Source organism: Prinia subflava, chromosome 2, assembly GCF_021018805.1.
Source record: "Prinia subflava isolate CZ2003 ecotype Zambia chromosome 2, Cam_Psub_1.2, whole genome shotgun sequence".
In the NCBI taxonomy this organism is placed as follows: domain Eukaryota; kingdom Metazoa; phylum Chordata; class Aves; order Passeriformes; family Cisticolidae; genus Prinia; species Prinia subflava.
The window spans coordinates 1,979,844-2,005,767 of NC_086248.1; the positions used below are offsets into that span (position 1 = coordinate 1,979,844).

General features: G+C 44.2%; 1 protein-coding gene across 11 annotated transcripts in view; it reads left to right on the top strand.

Annotated features, from left to right (window-relative positions):
• HMBOX1 (homeobox containing 1) overlaps positions 1-25,924 on the top strand; it is a 116,354-nt gene that overhangs the window by 74,551 nt on the left and 15,879 nt on the right. For 4 of the 11 annotated variants that reach the window (XM_063423050.1, XM_063423043.1, XM_063423067.1 and 1 more), the window contains 5 exons: positions 347-500; positions 20,226-20,308; positions 22,441-22,536; positions 23,914-24,008; positions 24,151-24,252. In XM_063423050.1, coding sequence (XP_063279120.1) covers positions 347-500; positions 20,226-20,308; positions 22,441-22,536; positions 23,914-24,008; positions 24,151-24,252 — 530 coding nt within the window. Of the gene's footprint in view, positions 1-346; positions 501-20,225; positions 20,309-22,440; positions 22,537-23,913; positions 24,009-24,150; positions 24,253-25,268; positions 25,350-25,924 lie in introns of all 11 variants that reach the window. The other 7 variants (XM_063423112.1, XM_063423120.1, XM_063423087.1 and 4 more) reach the window with 7 other exon arrangements.

Here is a 25,924-nt window from a genome sequence, read left to right on the forward strand (position 1 = left end):
GTGACAGCTGAGGTGGCAGCACAACCTAAATGAATCCCAGCTAGGGCACAGCTCACCCTTTCTTTCTGTGTGATCCTTTTCCTCTTGATGAAGACAGAACAGATTTTCCTGAGTGCCCATCAGCTCCTTGGATTTCCATGGTCATCCCTGTCTGCCTTAGAGGTTGGGAAATGGGAATTCTAGCTGACTTTGTGTATCTTTAAGGTGTCTTTGATGATACTTTATTTTTTTTTTTCCAGTTTGAATGGCTTCATCACCTGTCTTATCTTTTTTTTTTCACGAGCAGGAGCGAGAGCATGGGCCTGACTTTTAACCCTCTGGGAAACACAGTGTTTATTGTCCTTAGGGGCCACACTAAGCATGAGACCCGCTCCCATCCCAATAGAAGAGCCAGAATGGAGACAGACGCCTCCCCCAGTCACAGCTACCTCTGGGACCTTCAGGCTACGGCGAGGCAGTCGCTTCACGTGGAGAAAGGAGTGCCTGGCTGTTATGGAGAGGTACGTGCTGGCTCTCTCAGGGGTTTGGAGATGGGGGTTCCAAAGCCAAGACAAGGCTCCTTTGCTCTGCTCTGGTTGTTTCCGTGGATGTGCTGTAGCCTCGTGCAAGCCTGTAAGAATTTGATTTGTGATGATGGAGTAGGAGGAGCTGTTTTGCCTCTTGTGTTGTTTAAAAAATTGTAACGCTGCTCTGGACAGGACCTCTTTATTTTTGTACATCGTGTCCTTAGCTCAGAGCGTGTTGGTGTTCAGCTCTTTTTGCTTCTGCAGAAACTTTCCCACTTATCCTGATCCAGGCTCTCTTGGGAGGGTCTTGCAAGCTCTTTCCATTCTGCATTCCTCCTTTCCACTTTCCTGCCTGTCCTCCTGATGCCTCGTGGTGTTTTAAAGTGAGTACGGGCATTTCAGCAGCGCTGTAATTGTTTAGGGTGCAGAACTTTGCCTAACAAGCAGTGGATTCCTGGTCCAAAAAGGCTCTTAGAACCCTTTTACAGGAGCTGGGAGCAGCACAGAGCAAAGTGGATTTTTTAAATCCATGTGCAGAGTGGCAGGTGATCATTAGAGCTCCTGGTTCTCCTCTCTGAGCCTGGGCGTGCTTTGCCTTTCCCTCTGCTTACAGGAATGTCTCTTTTGTGGATAATGTTGTACAGTAAAAAAGGGCTGGGGAACTGGGATATAGTTTAGGGATGAATGCTTATTTCTGTCCAGGGTTAAATGTCTGGGAGGAGTTTTTTCCCCTCTTTTCCATGAGGAGCCTCCTTTCCATGGAAGGCCTGGATGACTCTGTGTGTTACTCCTCCCTAACCTGCAATCCCAGTGAGACCTCAGCCAGCAGATTTGTAGGATGTGTTTTTACCATTTCTTTAATGCTTCCCCTTCCTCTTGCTTGCATGGGGGTCTTGGGAACTGATTAGGAGTGGGAGAGCATCTTTTGCCTGAGCTAAGACTGAAATCCTGAAATCCTGAAATCCTGAAATCCTGAAATCCTGTTCCTCTCTCAGGAGCACAGGCTGGACACACTTGTGGTGTCTTTGCAAGACTGGAACCAGTTTGTTTCCCTGTTCTGGCCTGGCACTGATATTTTATCTGGCACTGATATTTTTGGCTTTGCCTGGATGTTTCCCCAAAGGAAATAATGTAAATGTTTGAAATCTGTTCTGCTGTGTTAGACCCAACTAATGCAAAGTCCTGTGATCTGCTAGTTTGTTTTTCCAGTGTCCCCCTCTAGTGTCCCCCACAGGGGCAGAACAAGGGGCAGGACAGGATCTTTAGCACTTTGAAACTCTTGTCTGACTGTCCTGATGGTGTGTGCAGACGGACAGAACCACCACAGCTCTGTGTGCCTTCAGGGCAGCACCATCTCCTGATCAGCCCTCTGTGTGTGAAATGCTTGTTGGGAGTAGAATCAGAGCTTTTTTGGCTGTTTTCCTTCCTGATTTTTGTCTATCCCAAAGTGCAGTAACTGCTGTTATTTGCTGTTTGAACCCTGATTGTACCTCAGACTCCTTTGCTGGGGAAACTGCGGATACAGAGCTGAGCAAGCCACCCTTCTTTCCTTATCCACCTCTCTCCTCAAGCCAGTCTCTGCTGGGACACTATAAATTAAAATTATAGTTTTAGTACATCTCTTAGAAAGGTGGGAGATTTGGGGTTGAGTATTGGAAGGATCTAGTTGGTCTTGACACTGGAAATCATCCAGTTGTAAATGCAGATACAATAATCACCCGATCTAATTTTTCATTAAATTCTTCTTCTTTGTTGTTCTTGGTTTTGTTCTCTGTGTCTTGTGCTCTGTAAGGTCTTTGCTGCCAGAGTTTTCTCCTTATTCTGCTGCTGCCACATTGCCTCAATCCTGGATTTTAGGATTAATTTGCCAAGCCCTTGCCTGAGTGCTGGGTTTCACAGCCTTGTGTGGGGTACTGGGCAGCAAAGCTGAGGAGTTTTACTCAAGGCAAGCACACAGTAAAAGTGTTGTGTGACAATAAAGCTACACCATAAAGCAATGGGAATATGGTTGTTTAACTGTTGTGCTTTAAAAGGCCTCGTTGAGCTGTAAGGATGAGCTGTTTTATGTGACAAGTTTCGAAAGAGTGGGAGAAAAACGCTCTTCTGGGAGCCCTTGGAAAAAAATCAGTAATTTCACTTACAGGTCACTGGAGTTTTCCAGGCTTGGCCATGATGTGACTCATAAGAGCAGCAGGATGAAGGTAACCAGACCCCTCTGGCCCAAGCAGATCAGGTTCCCCTGGTGCCCCAGGGTCAGGAATAAGCATTTGGCCACTGAAATGATGTTTGGCATTGCTTGTGGGCTGAAGCCATTTGTCTGGTAATTTGCATTTCCCTCTGCAGGATTAAGTTTTGTCTCTGAGTGGATGCATCTCAGTTTAATGGGCTGTTTTCCCTAATGAAATGCAACTTCCAGGGCACTTTGTCTGTGTGTCCTGCAGCTTGTGGCTCTGATGTTGGTGCACACAAGGATTTGGGCACCTGGATGGGAGCTGCTGCTCTGGGAACCTCAGGAAAATGCTTGTTCATTTGGGCTGATCCCTATCCAGGAAAGGGAAACAGAGATCCAGGAGACAATTCCATCCCACTAATGCACTCAGAGGAGGGCTCTGTGCACCTTCCTCTCCGGCTGCCTCCTGCAATTAGAACTAACTTTGATGGTTTAGTTTAATGCCTGCAGATAAGAGGGTGGAATCCAGACCTGAGTGGAATCTTTGCAAACCTCCTCCTTCCCTGTGAAATGCTGCTGTGATGCAATATAAACATTTCTTGGCTGAGGATGAGGGTGTTGACCTGCTCCATCACTGAATTGTGCCCCCTGCTTTTGCTTTTGTCTCGGATTCAGTTGGTAAAAGTTGGAGTTGCTAAAGGTCCGTGTGTCAAAATGCTGAGAGCATTTCAAGGGAAGAATCTGAATGTGACTGCAAAATTTTGAGGCATTTGTTTCTTAGGAGCAGGTTCTCCCACTGAAAATGCACAGCACTGGTCAGGAACTGAATGAAAAGGGTGAGGGTTAAAGGGTATTTTCTCTTTTTTTTTTAAAGCTTTAAATCAACAAAATATTCCAGTTCAATTAATTATTATATTGGTGCCAACCTGACAGAATGAAGATTAGAGTTAGGGCCATATCCTGAAATGTCTGATGCACCTGAGGGTCTGAGTACAGGGTATGTGTATTAAAGGAACTAATTGGTTTATACTGGATTTCCAGGATGCTGCTTGTGGTTTCTGTAATTCAATTCTCCAGCCTTTACTGCTTTTTTGGAATTCTCCCAGGGTAGTTTATTAAACCTTGGTCTTAGATTTTTTGGACAATAGATTTGGGTCTCTTTATCCCTTTACATTTTTATTTTTCTGTAGATATCTCCCTGAATATTTATGCTCTGAAGGTTAAGAGGAGCAGTGGTTCCAGAAAGTAAAATTCTATATTTAACTGCAGACTAGGTGTGGTTCAGACAACTGCAGTGCTACTGATGCCAACCTTGACCTGTTCTCTTCTGGAGCCTCCTGCTCATGGAATATGCTGAGTTTTGAGTGTGTCGATGTTGTTGTGTGGCTTTGCCCTCCTTTGGGAGCAGAGCTAAGACTGCAAGAGTCCTTTCTGTGCAAACCTGAGGTTAAACTTGAAAGCCTCTTTCTGCTTCACTTTCGTGTTCTTTTTTTGTTACGTCTTGTCCCACTGATAATGCTGTGTTTTGTTTTTTTTTCCTTTTCTCTGCTTTGCTTCTTCTTTTCAACCCCTCTCATTAGAAGTATGAAATTGAAATATGAAATTGAAAATTCCCTTAGGGCTTTCTCTTTTTTTAATGAAGCTGTGTTGTCTTGTCAGTCTATTTTTTTATTATTATTTTTTTTCCCCCAGATTTATGCTTCTTTTCTAATCATATGTTGGAGTAGAGGTTTATCTTCTTTTTCAGGCAAAAAAATAACTAAGATTGGCAGCAGAATCAGTGATTTTTATCCCCATTTTAAGGCACTTTTCATGAGCGCTGTTAAAGACTGAGGGGGGGGAAGTTGAGTGTTGTTTTTTAAGTATATGCTTTATCCAAAGATAAAATTAAAATAACTGTAAATTCTGCCCTAAACAAAAATGAATAATTCATCAGTTGAACGTATTTCAGTTTGTCTAGGGAGCAGGAGCTTTGCTTTCTGGTTGAGGGTTATTTGGTTTGATTTTATGGTTCTGGGTTTTTATTTTAACACTTGTCTGTGCTTCTGAAGCTCCTTTCGTAAAGGTGTATTTAGATTAAATAAGACTGAGATGCTGAGACACTAATTCTGAAGATTTTAGAAAAGCTAAGGTTATAGATAACAATAGATGTTGCTGATTTAGCTGAAATGAACAGATAAGCTTTGCTGAAACGAGTTAAAAGTTAGAGGATGGTTAAAAGAAACCGGATTTAAGATGAACTATCCCGGATTTAATAACTCATTGCTTGTCAACTTTGTGTCTGTGTGTTGTGAAAAACAGAGAAACTCATCCATAGACCCCAGGAACACGAGACAATTGCAAACCTCCCGTTTCCAGAACCCCCTGAAATAGTCGTGGAAAACAGGAAACAGGGAATTCTACCAGGGATCCATCAATCACATCTGCAGTGAAAAGGTTGAAAGTAGAGAACGAGGAAGACTCGTTTTACTTCCTCCTTTTGGTGCCCACTCCTCTCAAAAGTGCCACCGACCCATTTCAGGGAACAAACTATTCGTGCTTAATTTTTGTCAGTTAGCCTTTTTATCAATTAACATTGAGAAGAGGAAGTGACAGGGGTATGAATATGCATTTGTACTTTGTGTATTCAACATTTTTGTAAATAAAAGGCTCTGTAATTACCTGTGATCTTGGCAGTGCACATTGGGGAGATATCCCACGTCACAAAAAAGTTCACTTTCTAACTTTAACTCTTAGAGAGTTTTTGTCTGTCACAGTTGGATATCAATATTAGATAGATATTAGATCAATATTCGTATTTTAATAAATCAGTGCTGTAGATCCCCATCATCCCCATTTCATAAGTGGCAAAACAGAGTCAGGAGTTCCACTTGGCTTTATTCAGGAGAGAAATGAGTTTAGATTTCCCAAGATAGGGGGGTAAAGTTCCGTGCTGTACTGAGCTGAATTAGCAGTTTGTCACCAGCTCATCCTTAGGTGTTACCCTGCCTCGCTACCCTTCTCAATTCCTCCTCCTGCCACCCTGTGCTGTGCCAGAGATGTTTCTTGTCTGATGGAAATAGCAGCCAATTCGGCCTACTTCAGGAAAAATAAATCCTTTTTATTTCCCCCTGCATTTTCCTGAGTTGTCCTGGCTTGCTGTGCCAAAGGAAAGGAATGCACAGCTGGGAGCACCAGGAAGGGGAAGCTGAACAAAAAGATGGTGATTCCATGGAGTTGTGTGATCTGCTTGGTTTTGTTCTCATTTTCTTTGGTTTGAGCTGGATGAGTTCTTGGTTTCTTTACAGGCATGGTTGTACTGCCTTTGTGGAAGAGGAGTCCTTTGATTTTTCCAAGGTACAGGAGAGCATTAGGTCCATGAGGAGCAGAGGGATGGAGCACCTTTCCTCTGGGAGAGTTAGGGGTTTCCAGCCTGGAGAAGAGAAGAATCTATGGAAAGCCTGGAGCCCCTTGGAGAGCCTTAAGGGGCTCCAGAAGAGCTGGAGAGGGACTTGGGACAAGGCATGGAGGGACAGGACACAGGGGATGGAAGGACAGGACACAGGGAATGGCTTCCCACTGCCAGAGAGCAGGTTTAGGTGGGATATTGGGAAGGAATTCTTGGCTGTGGGGGTGGCAAGGCCCTGGCAGAGGCTTCCCAGAGAAGCTGTGGCTGCCCCTGGATCCCTGGAAGTGTCCAAGGCCAGGTTGGACAGGGCTTGGAGCAACCTGGGATAGTGAAGTTGTCAGAATTGTAACAAGATGAGATTTAAGGTCCCTTCCCAGTCAAACCATTCCATAATTCCATGATTACTGTGGCATCACTGCCCAGCTCTGTCTGTGGTTTTGTTTCCCCTCCAAAGCGGCCCCAAGCTGGGGAAGGTCATCTCCATGCCGGGATCAGTCGCTGCAGCATTCCCATCGTAGTGCTGGGAGATCCAGCCTGGTTTCCCCTCCTGGAGAGGGCTCATCCCACCCTGATCCCGAGGCGTGCCCTGGGCATGGTCCTGGCCCCGAGTGAGATGAGGCCTGACGTGCCTTATTAGAAATCCTTCCGACTGTGAAAGCGCTTTTACCGCAGCTCTCCCGAGCGCCGGGGCTTCCGCGGCGCCCCCGGGGAACGTGAGAGCTCTATTAGCTCCTGAAATCCAGTTAGGAAATTTTCTTAGTTAATTTTATCCCATTACTCTTAGTTATGTCTTCCAGCAGAACCTTAATACCGGCCCCATAGGGGATCTAAGTTTCCTGTGCAAGGCTTTGGAGGAGATTTAAGTTTGGGATTCATTGCGTTTCTCCCTTTCCAAGCTGACAGCAGAGCAGGAAGTAATGTCCTTTGGCCCCTTCCATTAGGCTGCTGCATTGTTAGAAACAGAACAGCAGCTTCTCATCAATGTAACAATGGCCACGGCTTGGCTCAGGAATGCTGCTCCTTTTCCCTGGGAGGTGAGGAGGGCTGGGAATTCTCTCTGCTGTCCCTGTGACCCTCAGGTGTCCTTGAACCTTTTGGTAACTCGTTGTTCTCAGCTGGAAAATACCCACTCCCAGCTTGGGAGATGAGTCAAGCCAAGGGAAAAGTGCCAGAAGCTTCTAATTCTCGGGCTACCGAGCAATATTGGCATTAGGAAAAACTTCCTGACTTCAGGAATGGCACAGCATTAAGCAGGTTGTCTACAGGAGCTACAGAACATTTCTCAGGAGCAAATTAGCTGAAATCTGTCAGGGTGGTTCTGAGATACTTGATCTTAATGCAGAGAGAAACATCAGGTGATTTCTTTATATTTTTTCCAGCTCTTTCAATCCTGTCATAAGGTGTTTGTTAGTCAGCAACTTCCACGGGGAGATTCAACTTCATTAAGTCCTTTGAGACGCAGGGAATGGGGTTTTTTTTAGGATCTTTGCTGTTTGTGCTCCTGAAATGCTTCGAGATCTGAGCGAAGGCACTTTGCAAAGGCACCCAGCAAAGTTCACTTTACCATTCAGACACAGGCAAGAATCATCTGCCTGTGTGAAGGTTCAAGTGCTTTGGCTCAGGGTCACTGCTCTGTGTCTTCAGAAAATGCAAGAGCAGCCATTTTCTGCTTGGCACACAGGATCTGCCTTATTTTGCATTAGATCAAGCTCTGTTCCCTCTCAGACATGCATAATATACAAGCTTCCTATTCTAATCAGCTGTAAGCAAATCCCAGTTGTTTGGCAGATTGCAGGCAGTAAAATAGATTGCAAGGATGTCTGTCCAAAGCCTCGCCAGACTCTGGTTTCTTTAAGGATCCAGTATCTAAGGAGTTATTTTGCTTCCTAGAGAGCTCAGGTGCTTTTTGTATCCTTGTGTTCTCTCTCTCTCTCTTTTTAAAAGATGATCTATGGGAGGGGCAGCTCCTTGCAGCAGGCTTCAGATAAAATTCTTGTATCTGCCAAGGTCAGAATAACTGAAAGCAACATTCAGAAAAAGCAACTTTGTCAGTGTGATCTGTAACAACGCTGGCTCCTGCAGCAAACCCACATTTTAGGACTGGGGCCTCTCCTCTGGTCCAGATATTCTGCTGCATTCCTCCAGCACCTCAGTGTTTTGTCCCCCTGCTCGTGAAGGTGACAAGCAGGATCTCAGCCCAGGTGATGATGGTGGTGGTGTTTATCATTCTTTCTACCTGTCCTCTCCATCCTGTGCCTGGTTTCACACCTGGCCAGCAGCCATGTGGCTGTGGACAGAAGCTCTGACCTGCTATCCTGTATTTTTAATCCTGCTATTGCAGCTCTGGGCGTTCTTATTATTCACATAAATATGTAATTCCTTCTAAATCCTGCAAAGGTCTTCAGGGTACTTCCGGAAGAACTAATTATACCTAGTTGCATTTTATATGCTAAGATGTGTTTAAAAAGTCAAAGGTCCCTCTGGCATGAGTATCATGAGAAAGAATAAGGCAGAACATTGCATTTATCAGGATCACTCTCTGTACGTGCTGCTATCAACGTGCTGCTCGTTTATCTCCTCTCTGAACTTAACAGTCACTCTCTTATCTCTTCTCAGACACCAAGGCTTCCCTTGCCTCTAATAATATTAATTGTCACTCTTCTCTGGACCTTTTCTATTCTTACATTCAATTTTTAGTGACCTGGGGCAGGTGAATGGGGACCCAAGCAGAGCTGATTTCCATTTTTCCAGGGTGAATATTCCAGCTTGCACAAGCAGCTGAATCCAAGTCCTGTTGTTCTCTGACCTCCAGCCTAACATGTATTTTTTTTTGCTGATCACTTTTGTGTATTGATTGAGAGTATCTCCTCTTGGAATAGTCTTTCCTGAAGAGCTGCTGCTGATTTAGACCTGGTCACGTACCTGAGGAGTTGGAATTTGTTCTTTTCCACGTGCAGTGCTTTGCTTAATGCTGAGATAACAAATGAAATTCAGTCGTGGGAGTGTTAATTGCTGTGAATTTCAAAACTACCAGCTTTATTTGTATCCAGTATAAATAATTTGCCCTGCAGAACTTTATTTGATGTAACTGTTAGTGCCAGTTGTTTTAGGGCACAACTTGTGTGAGTCAAGGGCTTGTTGTGAGTTCATACACAGAACCTCTTGCTCTTTACAATCATGTTGAGACCTCTAGATGCTGCCTGCTGTAAGAACAGCGTAAAAATATAAGTCTGGTGCTCTGATTTGAGCTTTCTTGATCTGCCTCAATCCTTCATGGTGTTCTTCCTGTGACTGTCCTGTTTAAAGAAGGACACAGAAGGAATTAGGAACAAAAAGCTTGTATTAATCAGCTAAGTTATTATTTTCTCAGCTATTTTAACATGGATTCAGGAGGCAGGGAAAGCCATGACAAACCTGGCACACAAACTGTGTGAAGTGGCCCCTGGCACGTTCAGGCTGCATTTTATGTGGTTGTTCACAATGCCTGGGCTGTCCAGAACAGCTCCAGGCTGAGGGAAGAGTTCCCCACCCAGCAGGATTCACCCAGCGTGTGTGCTGTGTTACCCCTGGAACAAACTCACGGAAGGGAATTACAGAATTAACAATTAATTACAGAATTCCTGAATGATCTGGGAAGCATCCAGAAGGAATTCAGGACCAAGCTGGCACCTTGTCACCTTCGCTGTTCCTGTGAGCAAGGAGGATCCAGGAGCAGCATCCAGCCCAGAGCAGGGTTGGATTTTCCCATTCCTGTTTCCAGAGCTGTGCAGAGCGTTCCTGCTGACTCTCACTGCTGAGCAGAGTCCAGCCCTACCTCAGAGGAAACTCTCTGCCATCGAGTAACAGATGTGAGGTCTTTGTACAAGTAATAAACAGAGTCATTACCAGGAGAAGTGAGGGAGGAAAATTCCAAAGTCAGACTCTTAAGTTGTTGCATCATGTATTTATGGGCTCTTGGTCAGACTGTGGAGCACTTTAAACAGCCTGAAAGAATGTTCTATCAGAGAGCCAGATGGGCTTTAGCCACAAAAGTCACTACCACATCCTAGATTCTTTTTTAATTCTTTTTTTTTTTTTTTTTTTTTTAAATCCAGGATAGCACAGCTTTCCTATTTATTTGATTTTCCTTTTGAACACACGTAAATTTTAATTTGTTTTGAATACTTTGCTCTGTGTGAGGAGCTCTGTCAACAACATAGAAGTGCCTTTTTATGATGCTTTTCTCTCTGGATTGCAAATTGCAGCATCCTCAGCTATGTCAGGCTTGGCCTTTTGGTGCTTTTGTTGCATTGTATCTTTTGGTCACGGTGACTTCACAAAAACTGATCTTCCCAGCTGATGATCTTTTTGTGCCTGCAAAGTTGTTGTTCCCAAAGTGGGTGACCTTGGATGCTGCACCATTAAATTCCTGTTTAGTTCTTGCCCTTAGGATTCTCTATTACTTTTTATGGTGCTTCAATTCTCTGGTATTGATGTGGCTTCTGACTTCGCTCTCAGCAGATTCATCACCATGTGCAGACTTTCTGTCAGGATCATTAATTGATTTTGTTTTTAAGATGCTCCAAAGATGATACTTGAGGAGTATCCCTGATTGTTGTCTTCCATGCCATTAGTTTAATTTTTCAGTCTCTTCTTAGTTAGATGTTTCCTTTCTCCCCTGTCTCGTAATTATACTCATCCTTATCTTTTCCAAAATCATTAATAATTTCCCATTTGTCACTTTATCAAATACTTTACTGAAATGCAGAAATGCTAAGGATAATTACGTTTTCTGGTCAGCAATTCCTCAGTTGTTTTTGGAACTTTACTGCCAGCACTGTTTAAGTGATGCCTCCTAGAAGGATTGTCCTCAGGAAACTCTGCTGATCTGAGCAAGGGTGACAGTGACATTTAAGAGGAAGCACATGGCAAAATCCACGGCTCAGGGTGGGGAGCACAAATGTTGGAGAGCTGTGGATTGATTTAATTTGTTTTCTTGGCTCTGTATCTTTTAAATTTGCTGTTCTTCTACCTGTAAATTCTTGTAATAATATTAAAGAGTAAGATGAAAAAAGACAATTTCAGAATATTTTTAAAGGAGTTGATGGTCTAGGTATAAAAAGCACTCTTGAAATACGAAACAAGAGTGCTGGTGTTGGTAAATGAAATTATCTTTTTAGTCTTTAGAGCTTATTATTTCCAAGATAACTATTCATAGTCCTGTAGGCAAAAAAAAAAAAAAAACAACTGTAAAATAGTTGGATAGTAAATTCAGGTGTTTCCACTCCCCATGGATGGTGAATGGTCACTGGAGAGTCTTTAGCAAATAAAGAAAAAGGTGTTGCTGCTGCCAAGTTTGAGAAATATTCTTTAAAGATCCTAAAGTTTTTTTATGGCTTAAAACTTCCCTTAAATCTCCTCCTTTGCTGCGTTGTCTGTGAAGAACCTCCTGAAGTTGGTGTTGGCACTGTAATGGTTTAATCCCCTGGCATTGCTGGATTCATTCATTATTTCTCATTTTCCTTTGCTTCTGTCCATCTGTTGTGTTGTATTTAGGTTGCAAGGTACAGAACAGATTGATAGGAAAAAATGAAATACATTTTCTGCTACCTGGCTGTACAACACTTAATGGGATAACAATTTTGGCCCAGACCTTGGAGATAATGGGTGTTAGAAAAAATACATGTATGGAGCCCAAAGTCAGGTTTCATCTTGAGTTTAGATGTTGGATATCCAGGTGCTGGATAACTTTAGGTGCTACAGGAATCAGTCTTGGCTGTGGAATCCTGTAGGATTTGTTCATTTAGCTGAATCAATTTTTATTTTTTGAAAATGCAGCAGCAGCTGGGACCTCTGCTAAACTGAACAAAATCTGGTCCAAGACTGAAAATTGAAAACAAAACTTGTGGATTTTTGAGGGAGAATGCTGGTGCTGATGTTGGGAGCTGTCGGTTTATACTAAGATTAATCCCAAATTTCATGACTGGGATTTTTCCTTTCCTGGAGGCTTGGGACAAAGGGAGGCTCCAAGATTCCCATCCAGAAGGACTAAAACCTTACTGAGGCTAAGTGAGGACAACCTGGGGGACCTTGGTGCTCACACTGACATTATTTACACACATCCAGGGCTGAGCTTCCCACTAAAGCTTTGAGGCAGGGATGGGCTGTTCTAGGAATACCCAACCAGATGAGCTGAAAACCGAGCTCTGGCTCTGCCCAGTGGAATATTTTGTTCCAGAGAGCAAATAAAGATGTTCAGCACTGAGTAATGCAAAACCCAAGTTTTGTTGTGTATTTATGTTGCCATATAAAGCCTTGGAATCCTCTGTTGCCTCGTGAGTGGTTGATGGGAGTTTGTCTGGTTGGAATTGAGGGTCGAACAGCCCTTCCTGGTGGGTGGGCCAGGGCTGATTCCTGCAGGGCCTCATCCCCCCTTGGAGATGTTTCACCATGGCCTGACCCTGCCTGGGCTTTGCTTGGGAGGGCCAGATAATCCCAAATACAACTGAAATAACTCTTGCCCTGTACCACGTTAAGAAACGAAGATGAGATGTTTGTTTCGCAGTTGTTTGAAGAAAGGTTTTGTTTATCGCTCACGAGGTCCGGCGGATTTAATGCACATAAATATCCCTGCAGCGTGGAGGTCTCAATTTAAATATTTCCAGTAAATGAAAAGGAACAAGGGATCTTATTATTCATGCTTAGAGGCCTTGTTGGGAAGAGCTTTGAAGATGCTGTCTGCTCACACCAACTGCTTGTTGAAATATCATGGGACAATTCTCACTTTATCTTGTCTAGATGTGTTGGTTACTTGCTGGCTTCAAAAAAATGTCCATTTTTATTTTATGAACAATTGAGTGAACTCTGTTGACTTTGGGAGTTTGGTGGTGCCAGGAAGGTGAAAGAGAAAGTTTAAGGATATTCAAAATTTCAGCTGTCAGTGTCTTCAAGGTGCCTAAAGGAGAAAGCACCTTGTTTCAAATTGCTGCAAACTCCAGATCTTGCCATTCAGAAGAGGCCTGTTGTGTAATTTCAAAAATGCTCTTATCACCAAATCCAATTACGAGGAAGAGTAAATCGCCACCTCGGATGTCTTAACTATTCTTTTTTTAATCGTTAATTATCTCGACAGTAGGGTGCTAGAGATTAGGAGACGCAGATTATCTTTTGCAAGTACGAGGCTTTCAGAGCTATTATCAATTAATTCTGTTTCTAAACAAATTTTAGGATAATATTAATAGCTTGATAGGATTGTGGTCCTGGAGACCGCTGTCAAAACTCTGAGAAAGTGATGTTGAAAGAATGAAAACCTCATTGTTGTATCAGCTTTGAAGGTCATCCAGCTTTACCCACTCCCGTGCAAGGTGTATTTTTGGCATTTTAATCTACGTGGCAGAGGAGATTCCTGCTAAGAAACATCAGTGAAACGACTCTCTCAGAGTTTAGACAGCGACTTGTAAAACCAGAATTGAGAGTCAGCTCTGTTGTGTGAGGGTTTTTAATGTGTACTGACATGGCTCTGGAATTTATATATGCAGACACATCCTGAGGTGGGAAATAATTTCAGTTTCTCTCTGTCTGGTGCTCTAAGGGATCTAGTGCTGGTGAGGTCTCTCCTCCAGATTTGCACTTTGCAGTGCAAAACTTCCAAATCTTGGAAAAGAAATCCAAGAATGAAACATTTCTTCGAGTGAGAGGCTTAAAATCTGTGCTGTCCCTGGACAGTGTGGCAATACCCTGGGCCTGAAAGCTCAAGTTGGGAATGAGAGAGATTTTTCAAAAATGAGGATTTTTACAGTTTGTTTCCAAAGGTGATTTAAAGTTATGGTAGATTCTGCATTGGATAAACTCCCAATTTTTTATGTTGGGACTGGAGATCTCTGCAGGCTGCACAGAAGATCTGGGCTTAATTCCAGAATTGCTGAGAGACCTCTTGTCAGTGCTGTAGAGGAGGTCAAGCTACAGTCCTGCAGTGGTTTCTCCATTCCTGTAAATCCATGGACCTGTGGAATCCATTGGCTAAATGATGGTGCCATGGAAAAAACAGCAGAGAGCCGCAGCCATCGTGGTTTGTCAGTGTTTTTCTGGGTCAGGGATTTTTTTCTTAGATTTGTTTTGCTGCTTAAAAGATCTGGTTGAGCTGCAGCCTCAGCTGAAGTCCATCCAGAGAGCTGCACCTCCCATCCTTGCCTGGTTATGTTTTGCAGTCCTGGGGGAAGTTCTCAGCTCCATCACAGTTTATCTGTGGAGGGGATATCTTTGAGCTTTAATTTTGCTGTCAGAAATAAAAATGACTTTATGTCATGGGTTTAGTTGACACCCATGTCATTCCTAGGGAATCGGTAGAAATATCAGGAGATAAAACTGGTGGTGTCATCTGCTGACCTCGCTGAGAATGGCATTAGGGATATTCTTGGCCAGTATTTACTGGGAAATAAACCAGTCATTACACTTTCTGATGAGATTACGCTCTGAATGTCACTCCTCTGACAGTCTGTCTCATGCCATGCTGAGATAAGATCTCAGGCACAGATGACAGACTAACTTCAGAAATATTTCCATTGATTTGACAGCCTGAATAATAGTTCTGCTAAAAGCCACAAAGACTGGAACAGTGACCTCTGCCTGCTGGGTGATACTGGGGTGATAAATGTACTAATGAGAGATAAATACATTTAACACTACATTTGAGTGTTTTCTGTGCCTTGTCAGTGGAAAGCAGAGGAACTCTTGGGAGGGAAACCAGATAGGGAGCTGAAATTACAGGCATCTTATCAGAGCCAGAGGAGCTGCTTTCACCTCGTGTATTTTGAACCACCAGAGGGTTTGGCAGGGAGCTCCATCCCTGGGGACAGCACAAGCTCATCCACAGGGGTGGGAGCTGGGCAGTTCTGCTTTTCCATCCCTCCCTGGGCTGCTGGCCGAGCCCGTGGCTCTGGCTTTGCTTTCAGCATCCCTTGGAGAGGATCTTTGGGAGCTGCAGTGGAAGGAGCTGGGCCCAGCTGCCTTTTCAGCCGTGTCCTCCCGCCTCTCTTGGCACGGGTGGGGAGCTGGAGCAGGGAGGCAGCTGGGCACAAAACATTCCTGCAAAAAGGGACTGAGGGAGAGGATGGGATCGTTCCCTTTGCTCTGTGATTAAATTGTGTTCAGCTGGACTGCAGCCTGAATTTCGGGGAAGATGAATCTCGTGTTCCTGGAAGTGTCCAAGGCCGGGTTGGACAGGGCTTGGAGCAGCCTGGGATAGGGGAAGGTGTCCCTGCCCTTGGCAGGGGGTGGGAATTACAGAGATCTTCAAGGTCCTTCCAGCCCAAACCATTCTGTGACTCTTTTGTCTCCAGCAGAGGAGTTGGAGCCCCAACAGGAGTGCAGGGTATTTCACTCCCAGGTGAGGTGAACACAAAGTGAAGGGAGGGAGTGAGCTTCCAGCACGTGTGCTGTTCTTCAGTAAATATCCATCTGTGTGTTCTTCCTCCCATTAATTGGTCAAGGTCAATTATCCTTCCTCCAGTGAGGGTGATCTGTGTCTCCATACCTGAGTTGGGAATGAGAGAGATTTTTAAAAAATGAGGATTTTTACAGTTTGTTTCCAAAGGTGATTTAAAGTTATGGTAGATTCTGCATTGGATAAACCCCCAATTTTTTATGTTGGGACTGGATATCTCCGAGAGTGATTCAGCTGCAGCAGGACCATGAATTGTTACCCTGCAACACATTTGAGCCTCTCCACTTGGAACCCCTGCCACACTTGGAAGCTTTAACCACTAGGTCCTGCTGTAAACTAAGCATTTCCTCAGCTTTGGGGTATTTTGATCAGTTTTGGGGCTCTTTTGATCAGTTTGGGGGTGCTTCATCTCTCTCCTTATCTGGAAAAGCACCGACCCCGCCCATCCTTGTGGCACTCCGTGGTTGTTTCAGACACTTCCCTGGCAGCTGCAAAGCTGATAGGAAGCAACAAGACTTTCACTGTGGATTATCAGGAACACTACTGAGGCATTGCTTAATGCATCTGATATCTCAGCCTCGAGAACAGAAGGAAAAAAAATAAAAAGATTGGCAGCTATTGCAGGAATTCAGAGAGGGGCACCTTGGTAAAGAATCGGGGGGAGGCTTCTCCTTCCATTACAGAGCCCTGGGCTGAGATGGATTCCCTCTCCATCATTGTCCTAAGCACATTATCCCTGAAAGAAAGAGGGTTTCTCTGAATCTGCAATTTTTCTAGGCTTCAGTGTTATTGAAATGAAACGGCTTCAAGGATATCTGCATTCTTTACCATCATATGGATTCTCATCTCATGTAAATTATTTGGCCACTTTTCATTTTAATCCTCCACTGTCATTTTCCACAAAAGAGATCATTTGGTTTCTTCATGGAAGGTATTCAGCTGACAGCTGCCCTTTGTCTAGAAAGCAGTGTGCCTTTGCAGGAGTTACTTGTGCCTGCTCCTTTTCTTTTTTTTTTTCTTTCCTTTTAAGTTCATATTGCTTCATATTTTTCATCTGTAGCTTTCAGAAACTTTTCAGACTGTGAACAGGTTTGTGGCTGTGAAGGGAATTTCAGACATCCTGCATTCTTTCCCTGTGTACCTGGCTGATAAGAAACAGAAGTAGAGGCAGAATAATTAATTTACTGCAAGAACCGTAGTCCAAAAAAATCATAGTGTTTTCACAACATCTACATGAGCAAACAAAATAGTCAGTGATGAAGTCTTGAATTTTTTTCCATGGCTTCCCTATCTTAAAAACTTAATTTTTCTCATCTGCTTTCCAGCAATCATAGAATCATAGAGTGATTAGGGGTGAAAAAGACCTTTCAGATCATCAGGTCCAACCATCAACCAGGATTGTGCTCACCACTAAGTGCCACATGTGGGAGGCTTTAAATGTGCTTGGTGTCATGGCATGTCAGCCACAAGGGGTGGGGATGAAATGTGATGTGTTGGTGGAGTTACTGCACGGGGAATTTGGAGGCTGAGGAGAAAAATCAGCAATTTGGGTTGGGTATTTTGGGTTACCTGGAGCTGTGAGACCTTTTCGTTTCAGGGTGTGAGCTCTGATAAAGCAGCTTGCACTCCTTCAATCACTAAAAGCACAATATGGTCATGGGGAGGAGCAGTGTGGCCTCAAGAATGGCCTTAAGCTGAAGGGGGATAGATTTAGGTTGGATTTCGGGGAGGAATTCTTCCCTGGGAGGGTGGGGAGAGCCTGGCACAGGCTGCCCAGAGATCCTTAGAAGTGTCCAAGGTTGAGCTGGATCAGCCTGGGATAGTGGAAGGTGTCCCTGGCCATGGCAGGGTGTTGGAACTGAATTATCTTTAAGGTGCCTTGCACCCCACACCATCCTGGGATTCAGTTCTGAGCACAAGATTCCATTTTGGGGAGCACAAGTTGAGGGCTGGCCAAGTTTATGGGGAGGTTGAATGTGTGGGGAAAGGAGAAGTCACTAAAGAATCATTAATGAGGATAAGGAATAATCCAGCAGGGAGAAGGAGAGGCAGGTTCTAAAATTTCTGTCAACTGCAGAAACAGAATTTTTACTGCTCCAGAAGTTCCCCTTCCAGCTGGCACCCACTTGGCTTTGTGATCCCCACAAAAATGACCAGGACAGCTGTGTAACAACTCACTGAGATTTTGGATGCTATTTCATAAACTGGAGATTTAGGATGAGAAGAATTTCACATTTTCTAGTAAGGTTCACTTTCCTTGCAGAAAGTTTTAGACATTTTACATGAAAAGATCAGAAATTCCTATTTGAATTTACAGAAAACATTTCAGGATGATGAACAATTTCAGGCAGATGTATTGTTTATAACTTAGTTGTAAAATGTTTAGAGGTAAAAATGACTTTTTCAGCAGTTTCTGAATCACAGAAATGACTGGAATACACAGAACTCCCTCATTTGCTAGAAGAGATGTCTCGTTCATTGTGCAGTTCTGGAAGTTTGCTCCATCACAGGGAGATTTCCTGTTATCCCTGGGAACTGTAAGCATGGGCTGAAGTTTTGTTGTTGGTAGAAAATGGTTTTGTTACTTGTTGGAGGCAGCAAAAGCCTGTCTGTGGCTTGGTGAAGGGACAGTATTGAGTTAGGTGACAAGAAAAGGGTCACTGGTGGCTCTGGTGTTGTCTTTGCTGCTTTAATTAGTGTCTCAGTTTTTTGCATCAACAAGAATGGGCAGTTCATTATCACCCTGACTGATAATTTTATGTATTTTGTAATTTCTTCCATAAATGTTGATTTTTGGACATGTGGTGCTGACCTGGGTTCCTGGTTAGGACTCCAGGGCAGGCAGTGTGTTCCTGTAATTTACAGAGCAGCAGTTTTCAGCCGTGATCTCTTGATGTTCCTTTGTCTCAGGGTGCTTAAAAGAGGAAATGATTCTTGGCTCTGGGCAGAGGGCAGTGCCCTGTAGGTAGGAGAGCTGAAATATTGTCATGGGGCTGTTGAACTGGGATCCTGAGCTTCTGCTTCCATCACTACCTACTGCAAAAAGCATTTTCTGCTCTGTTTTCCAAGCTCTCCATTCCCTAAAAATGCACCTTTGTACAGAACGTGACCCCTTTGAAGAGAAGTTTGCAAGTTGAGATAGACACACACATCACTTCAAAGGCTGGAATCACAGAAAGGGGAAAGACATGGAAGAGGAGAGAAAACATTTTAAAAATCACCATGTGCAGAGGCCGTGATGTTCATTCTAAATTCTCAGAAAGCTGGACAAAGACACCAATCCTGTGTCAGGGAACTCCTCCTTGTATTCCAGCAATTAGTTCACTCTAATTGTGGAAATGTTGGCTGACAGGCTCCCAACTTTTCCAACACTTAAACTGAAGTTTAAGGCAGAGCTGCCCTTCATTTAGAGAAGATTGAGTTATTCCTGTGGTTCCATTTGCTCTCTTCCAGCAGATCACCTGGAAGTACATGAATGGTGTAAATCCCTGAGCTGATGTGGGATTTCTCTTACTGAGCAGCAACTTTGAAATAAGAACCCCTTTTGGGCATAGCTGTGGCTGAAAATGACTCTGTGAACAGGGGGATGAAGTGGTGGCACCTAAAATTCAACCTGAGTGTCCAAAGTTTGGACAGAAACAGTTCCTGTATGGAACAGAATCTGGATTTCCATAAAAAGGAACTGGGGCCAATCCACTGGATGAATAATGGAAAATAATAATTGCCTCAATATGCTTGAATCTCCCACTACCAAATGATCTGCAGTTAAGGAAATAAATAATCTTCTTTTCAAATCCAGAGCAGCTGTCCAACAGCCGGACCTGCTGCTGATCAAAGTTGATAAAAGAAGTCCTAGGATTATATACTATGGATAATCTACAGAAAAAACAGTGGTATCCCTGCTTGTGGTGTGATTAGCAGAGTCCATTGAAGTAAACAGGACGTTTTGTTGGTTTTAATGCAGATCTGATAAGCTCTGTAGAATGTAAATCAGTTCATTAAAATTTGCAGAGCGGTTCAATGAGGTAAAAGAGGAAACAGTTTTAACTCTTATGGGATGTTTGCTGCATATAAAGTACAATAAAATCAGAATTATTCCAGAAAAATACTGTTAGAAGCGTGTTGTACTCAATGCGTCGTTCTGAGCAAGACTGAAAAGTTTTAAATTGTGGTTTAAAAAAAAAAATCTGGCTGTAGAAATTGTCCTGTGTAATTTCATAGCATCTCCACACCATACCTGTCTCTGCAGTATTTGTGGGGGTTTGCATAATATAGATATTAAAAGTATGTATGACTATTGGTATATTAATAAATGTATGTGAACAGGGATCAAAATCAATCTTCAACAGCTCCTTCTGCCTAAGCTGGGCGTGTGTCAGGGGAGAAATAATAAATAGATGATAAAATCAAAGGCCTGTGGTGTCTTGGAGATGATGCTTCACTTGACAATCTTAACTCTGCTATCCATGGAATTGCCTGCATTTTTGGGTGTCCTAGTACAATATTCCAAGTGCTGGGATAATACTCATTTATCTGAGGGATTTGGGAAGTTTCCTTCATTCCATGTGGACATAAGCACAGGCTGATGTTACTTCATCCATAAAATTCACTGTGTCTGGTGCCTGTGGAGGAGTGATGCATAAATCAGCAGCTGACACCTTTTAGTGGAGCTGCTTTGGAATCTCCATGCTTGGATTTCTTAAGAAAAAAACTGAGATTTTTTTGTTTCCTCTTTTGCAGTTACTTCAATGAGAATCAATATCCCGACGAGGCGAAGAGAGAAGAAATTGCCAACGCCTGTAACGCAGTTATACAAAAACCAGGTGAGGAACTGCTGGGGATCCTGCCCAAAAACAAAGAGGTTTCAGCACCCTGAGTTCTCAGACTGATGTTTGCAGAATCACAGAATCATTTGGGTTGGAAAAGACCTCCAAGGTCATCAACCTTTGACTGATAAATCAGGTTTTTGGAGGAGGAAGGAGCTCAGCTCTCCTGTTTTTCAGTATTTTTCAGCTGCCAGACAGGAATCTCATATTAGAACCTGGGTGTTAATGGAGGACCTTATCTTTAGGTCAACAAGTTGCATTTTCCCTGTTTCTGGAGAAGTTATCCTTGGGAGAGGAGCATGAATATTCAGTGTAGTGTTAGTGGATGCACCTGCCTTTGCTTAGTTTTGCTAACCAAACATTTACATAGATTTCAGAACTTGTGTTTTGGATATATTTAGATTTCATACAACCAGAATAAAAATTAATGAGAAGGCAACTAAGGCGTGAGTCATGCACATGGAATCACAAAATTATTTAGGATGGAAAAACCTCTGGGATCATCAAGTCCAGCCATCCCCAGCACTGATCCGTGTCCCCAAGTGCCACATCCACAGGGATTTTAAATCCCTCCAGGGATGGGGACTGCACCCCTGCCCTGGGCAGCGGTGCCAGGGCTGAGCAGCCCTTTCCAGGCAGGAATTGTTCCCAATATCCAACCTGAACCTCCTCTGGTACAGCTTAAGGCCATTTCCTCTTGTCCTGTCTCTTTTTTCTGTGGGAGAAAAGATGAATCCCCACCTTGTTATCCTTCCAGGGAGTTGTGGATAGCTGGGACTGGCACAGGAGGCACAGGGTCAGACCAGTTGAGAGTGGAATGAACTCTGGAGTTCATCTGGTGAGGCAGGAGCAGCTCAGATGAGATTTTCAGCATCTCCAGAACCGGAGCTTTTCCTGCCTCCAGGCCCCTGTTCCACAGTGTTGAGCACTCTCATGGCAAAGTACTTTTTCCCTGAAAATTCCATCAGGTAGAGAGGAGCAGAGAGCTGAGGATTTGATTCCTGGCTGTGCTGCTGGTTTGTGGAGCAGCTTGGAACAGAGTGCTGCATGTCAGGGAGCAGTAAAACACTGCCAGTGGTGCTGATGCAAAGCATTAGGCAGCAGCCAAGCTATCAATTTCCAGAGTTTTCTTTCTTTCACTTGTCTCATCTCTCCTAACTTATTTAAGTGTGCAGATTGCTGCAATTACATGGGTGTTTTGTATGCTGAATAAATAAACTTTGAGAAGGAGTCAGAAGCAGGAGGGGCTCAACCCTGTGTAGCCTGCAGAGGTCTGAGGATGGAGATATGGAGAATATTTTATATAGGGTCAAGAGCAACAGAAGAGCTTTCCAGGATGTCCTTGGAATACTGAACAAATAAGGGACTCCCTCCAGTCTTCCCTTATTTATACTGATGACCAGATAAAGGCATTGTTTTCTATAGCTGCCTCCTGGTTTTTGGGATTTTTTTTTGTTGGTTAAAGTGTAAAAATCCAGTGATCTGGTTTCCAGCATCCACCCCCAAAGATCCCGAGTGACCTGGCACAGTTGGGAGGGTGTGATGGGTGCTGGGGGCTGAGAGAAAGGAGAGCAGATTGCAAGGGTGGCACAAAACCTCTCCATTCATTTTGTTTTGTGAGCTGTACCCTCGTGACACACGGTAAGAGAAGGAGCCCCAGGGATGGGGCAGGAATTTCAGTTTTTGGAATCTCAGTTTTGTGCTCAAACTGGAAAAGCAACCCTTCATTCTCCCGTGGCTCTGGATTGAATTGGTTGAAGAAATTGCTGTATTTCAGATTTTTAAAAATCAGAATAAAAGAGATTTGGCAGTTAGTGCCACAGCACCTGGACACAGGAGTTTGAGCCACATAAAGTTCACTTTTTTCTCAGTTGTAACAACTTGCCAGTGCTGTCTGTCATTCAGGGGTTTATCCCATAGAATCCCAGAATTGTTTGGATGAGCAGGGACCTCAGAGCTCATCTAAAGTTCCAATCCCAGGACAGGGACACTTTCCACTATCCCAGTTTGCTCCAAGCCTTTTCCAAGCTGTTCTTGGACACTTCCCAGGGATGTGGCAGCCACATCTTCTCTAGAACCCAGTGAGTATCACCTCTGAACTGTTCTTTTTCCCTCTGTTGCTTTCCTAGGAAAAAAATTGTCAGATTTGGAGCGAGTCACCTCCCTCAAAGTGTACAACTGGTTTGCCAACAGGAGGAAGGAGATCAAGAGGAGAGCCAATATCGGTAATGTATCACAGAGCCCACCTGCAAGGCTTGGGGAGTGCTCAGGAGAGGTGGCAACGACGTGAGAATAAATCAGTGAAAACGCCAGAGGTGCTGACAGCCTGGAGGAATTATGAAAATGAGCCCCTTGCTGCTCCAGATTTTTTGTGGAATACGTGTAATTTGTAGAGTTCTGTCATCAGTGCAGGAGGAGTGATGCAGTTACAAAGTTTTACTGGAAGGTCAGCTTTAAAAAGCAAAATGAGGATTTTGTAGGTGGAAGGAGAGTTGCATTTCCCCCCTTTGAGGATCCAAACTCAAATCTGAAATGAAACCTCAAAACTGTAAATAAAGGAGATGGAGATGTTGGCAGGTTCACAGACTTAGTGTGGTGTTTATCCTGGTTATACCTCTGCCCCTGACAGCTTTCCAAGGTTTTGCCCAGGGACAAGTGGCTGGAAAAAAGCCATATTTTTTTTGATGATGAGGAAAAAACAAAACATCACTTCAGAGTTAACCCTGTGAGTTCTTAGCTGATTGTAATGAAATCAAAAGTGACTCTGAACTTGTAGCAAGGAGACCCTCTGATGTGGATAAGATATTCTAAGGAAAATTAATCACCTCAGTGGCCTGGATTCAACAAACTCCTGCCATTCATAGAGAACTTTGATGGCCTTACTTAGATATTATGCAGAATTACTTTTGCAACACATGGGTGGAAAGACATCCATATCTGCTTATTTCCAGTATTTTTAATTATTTCAAATGTTCCACTATTTTGCTTTATTACTGTTCTTATTACATCATTTAACACATTACTGAAATTTAACTAAATTTATTTTTCTACAAGTAAAAACAGCTTCTCAAAGGGATGGGGGAGTAAAGCAAGCTCAGTCCAAGGTGGGTGGAGTTTAGTGTTTGGGGAGGAGGTTTGGAAAGAGATTAAAAAGAGCCAGAGGGAGCTTTAGATGTTTGAATCCTACTAGAAGATGGATTTTTGTGTTTTCAAATCCCTGAAGTGCTTTCAGAAATTTCTCCCATCTGTTTTCAGACACTGCCCACCCCCTCGAGTGCTGCCAGTCCAAACTATGGGGGAAGATTTACAGGAAATGCCTTTGCCACTCCAGTGCCTTGGAGATGACACTGATTCCTGTTAGGCCTGGCTGGAGCACAGGGATTTTTACTCACAGACAAGTCTGGGAGTTGGCAGGGAAAGATTTCAGTGTTTGTACCTGTGCTGCCTTCCCAAATGTGGGAGAGTGAAGAGCAAGGGGCTCAGAACTACCCCTGTCCCTCCGGACATTCTAACTTCCTGAAAAACAGAAAAAACAACCCCCTAGTTACTTTAGCTGCTCCAATGCATCAGATAAATGAGGGATCCATTTGCTTTTTTCGAAGAAGCAGCAATCCTGGAGAGCCATGGAATAGATGTACAGAGTCCGGGAGGTCACTCCAACAGCGATGACGTGGACGGCAACGACTACTCAGAGCAGGTGAGCACTGAGGAGAGCTCAAACACCTAAAAAGGCCCTTTTGCCTCTTGAAAATCCTGTTTTCTTTGGATTTTGTGTCGTTGTGATGGGGAAAGGGGGAGAATCCAGTGTTCACCCACGTGGATTTGTTGCCTCCCAACAGGACACTTGGCAAGTACGCAACGGGGAGGAGGAGGGACGGTGTTCCGAGGGAGGCAGAGAAGCAGAGAAGGTAGAAGAAGACAGGAGGATCTGCTCCAAACAAGCAAGTTACACCCCTCACACCACACACAATGCCTGAGACACGGCAGGGGAGCCTCACCCCAGCCACAGCCCTGCCATGCCCACGCTCTCATCCCCCAGCACTGAGTTCCCCTCCCTCAGGAAGGGGTGGGCAGCTCTTTCATGTGTGTCAGGCACCAGGAATGATCCCCAACAAACTGGGCACCTCTTATTTCCTTCTGTAAGGAAGGCTCTGTTCATTCTAGCATGGGCCACACCTGCTGTGAGCTGCTGACCCAGCCCTAGACACAAACAGGAGAGTGCCCTGCCCAGCACTCTTCAGAATTCCTTGTGCCAGCCTATCCCAGCAGGATTCTGAGCACTGAGTGCCCAGGACCCTTCAGAATTCCTTGTGCCAGCCTATCCCAGCAGGATTCTGAGCACTGAGTGCCCAGGACCCTTCAAATTCCTTGTGCCAGCCTATCCCAGCAGGATTCTGAGCACTGAGTGCCCAGGACCCTTCAGGATTCCTTGTGCCAGCCTTTCCCAGCAGGATTCTGAGCACTGAGTGCCCAGGACCCTTCAGGATTCCTTGTGCCAGCCTTTCCCAGCAGGATTCTGAGCACTGAGTGCCCAGGACCCTTCAGAATTCCTTGTGCCAGCCTTTCCCAGCAGGATTCTGAGCACTGAGTGCCCAGGACCCTTCAGAATTCCTTGTGCCAGCCTTTCCCAGCAGGATTCTGAGCACTGAGCACCCTCCTGAAAGGTTCTGAGCCCCCTCTCTCTATTCTGTGGGGGAACCTTCCAGGAGCTTCTCAGGATCATCCCTCAGACACTGACAGACAAAGGGTGAAGGGTGGGGGGAAAGGATTTGATTTACTAAACTCTGACCTTTATTTGGCCTATCCCATATCGTTCTGCAACAATGTGCCACTATTTTGATTGTCTACATGTTACCTTTTTTCTTTTTGGTTTTGCATTTTAATTCTTGCCTGTTCTCTCTTTTTCTTGGTTATTTTTAACCCTTTAACCCAGCAACTTCTTTTTTAAATTCTCTAGCAAAAGAATACCCCTTCCCGCACTCTGAGCCCTCACCTACCCTAAAGTTGGTGACCCTTCCTTCCCACACCTTCCTGACAGGTATTGCACCCCCTTCCCAATTTTCCCAGTGTTGGCCAAACCCCCAGGGCTGTGTGTGCTTGGCACCAGTGACTCCAGCAGTTCCCTCAGCTGCTTTTGAGAGGAAATGTTTCTGGATCCCTTTTCACCGCCTCTTTTGGGAGAAGCTGGGAATTCTCCTCCTCCAAAGGCTGCTGAGTGTCCTGGAATGAGTCCCTGGCACACTTGGCTCTGGCCCAGTTCAGCAGATCCCTGGCAGAGGCAGCTGCTCTGCTCCTGATGGGGATTGAGACCCTTTTTGTAGCTCAGCACCAGCAGATTTGGTGGGACCAACTTTTCTGGCTCTCAGTGCTGAGAAGCTGCTCTGTGACTGCCATAAAATATTTAGAAACCACTGCCAAGCCCAGAAAATTCCGTGTCAGACAGACACAAGACCAGAATACTGAGGTGGAGCATGATGCAGACTCCCAAACTGTTCTTCTTCTGTGCATTAACCAGCATACTTCGAAAAGAGAAATAAATAGGTTATTAAAATTTAAAGATCTTTGTTTAGAGGCCTTAGAAATTACATTTCTCAGTAATCTGGGCTCTTCTGC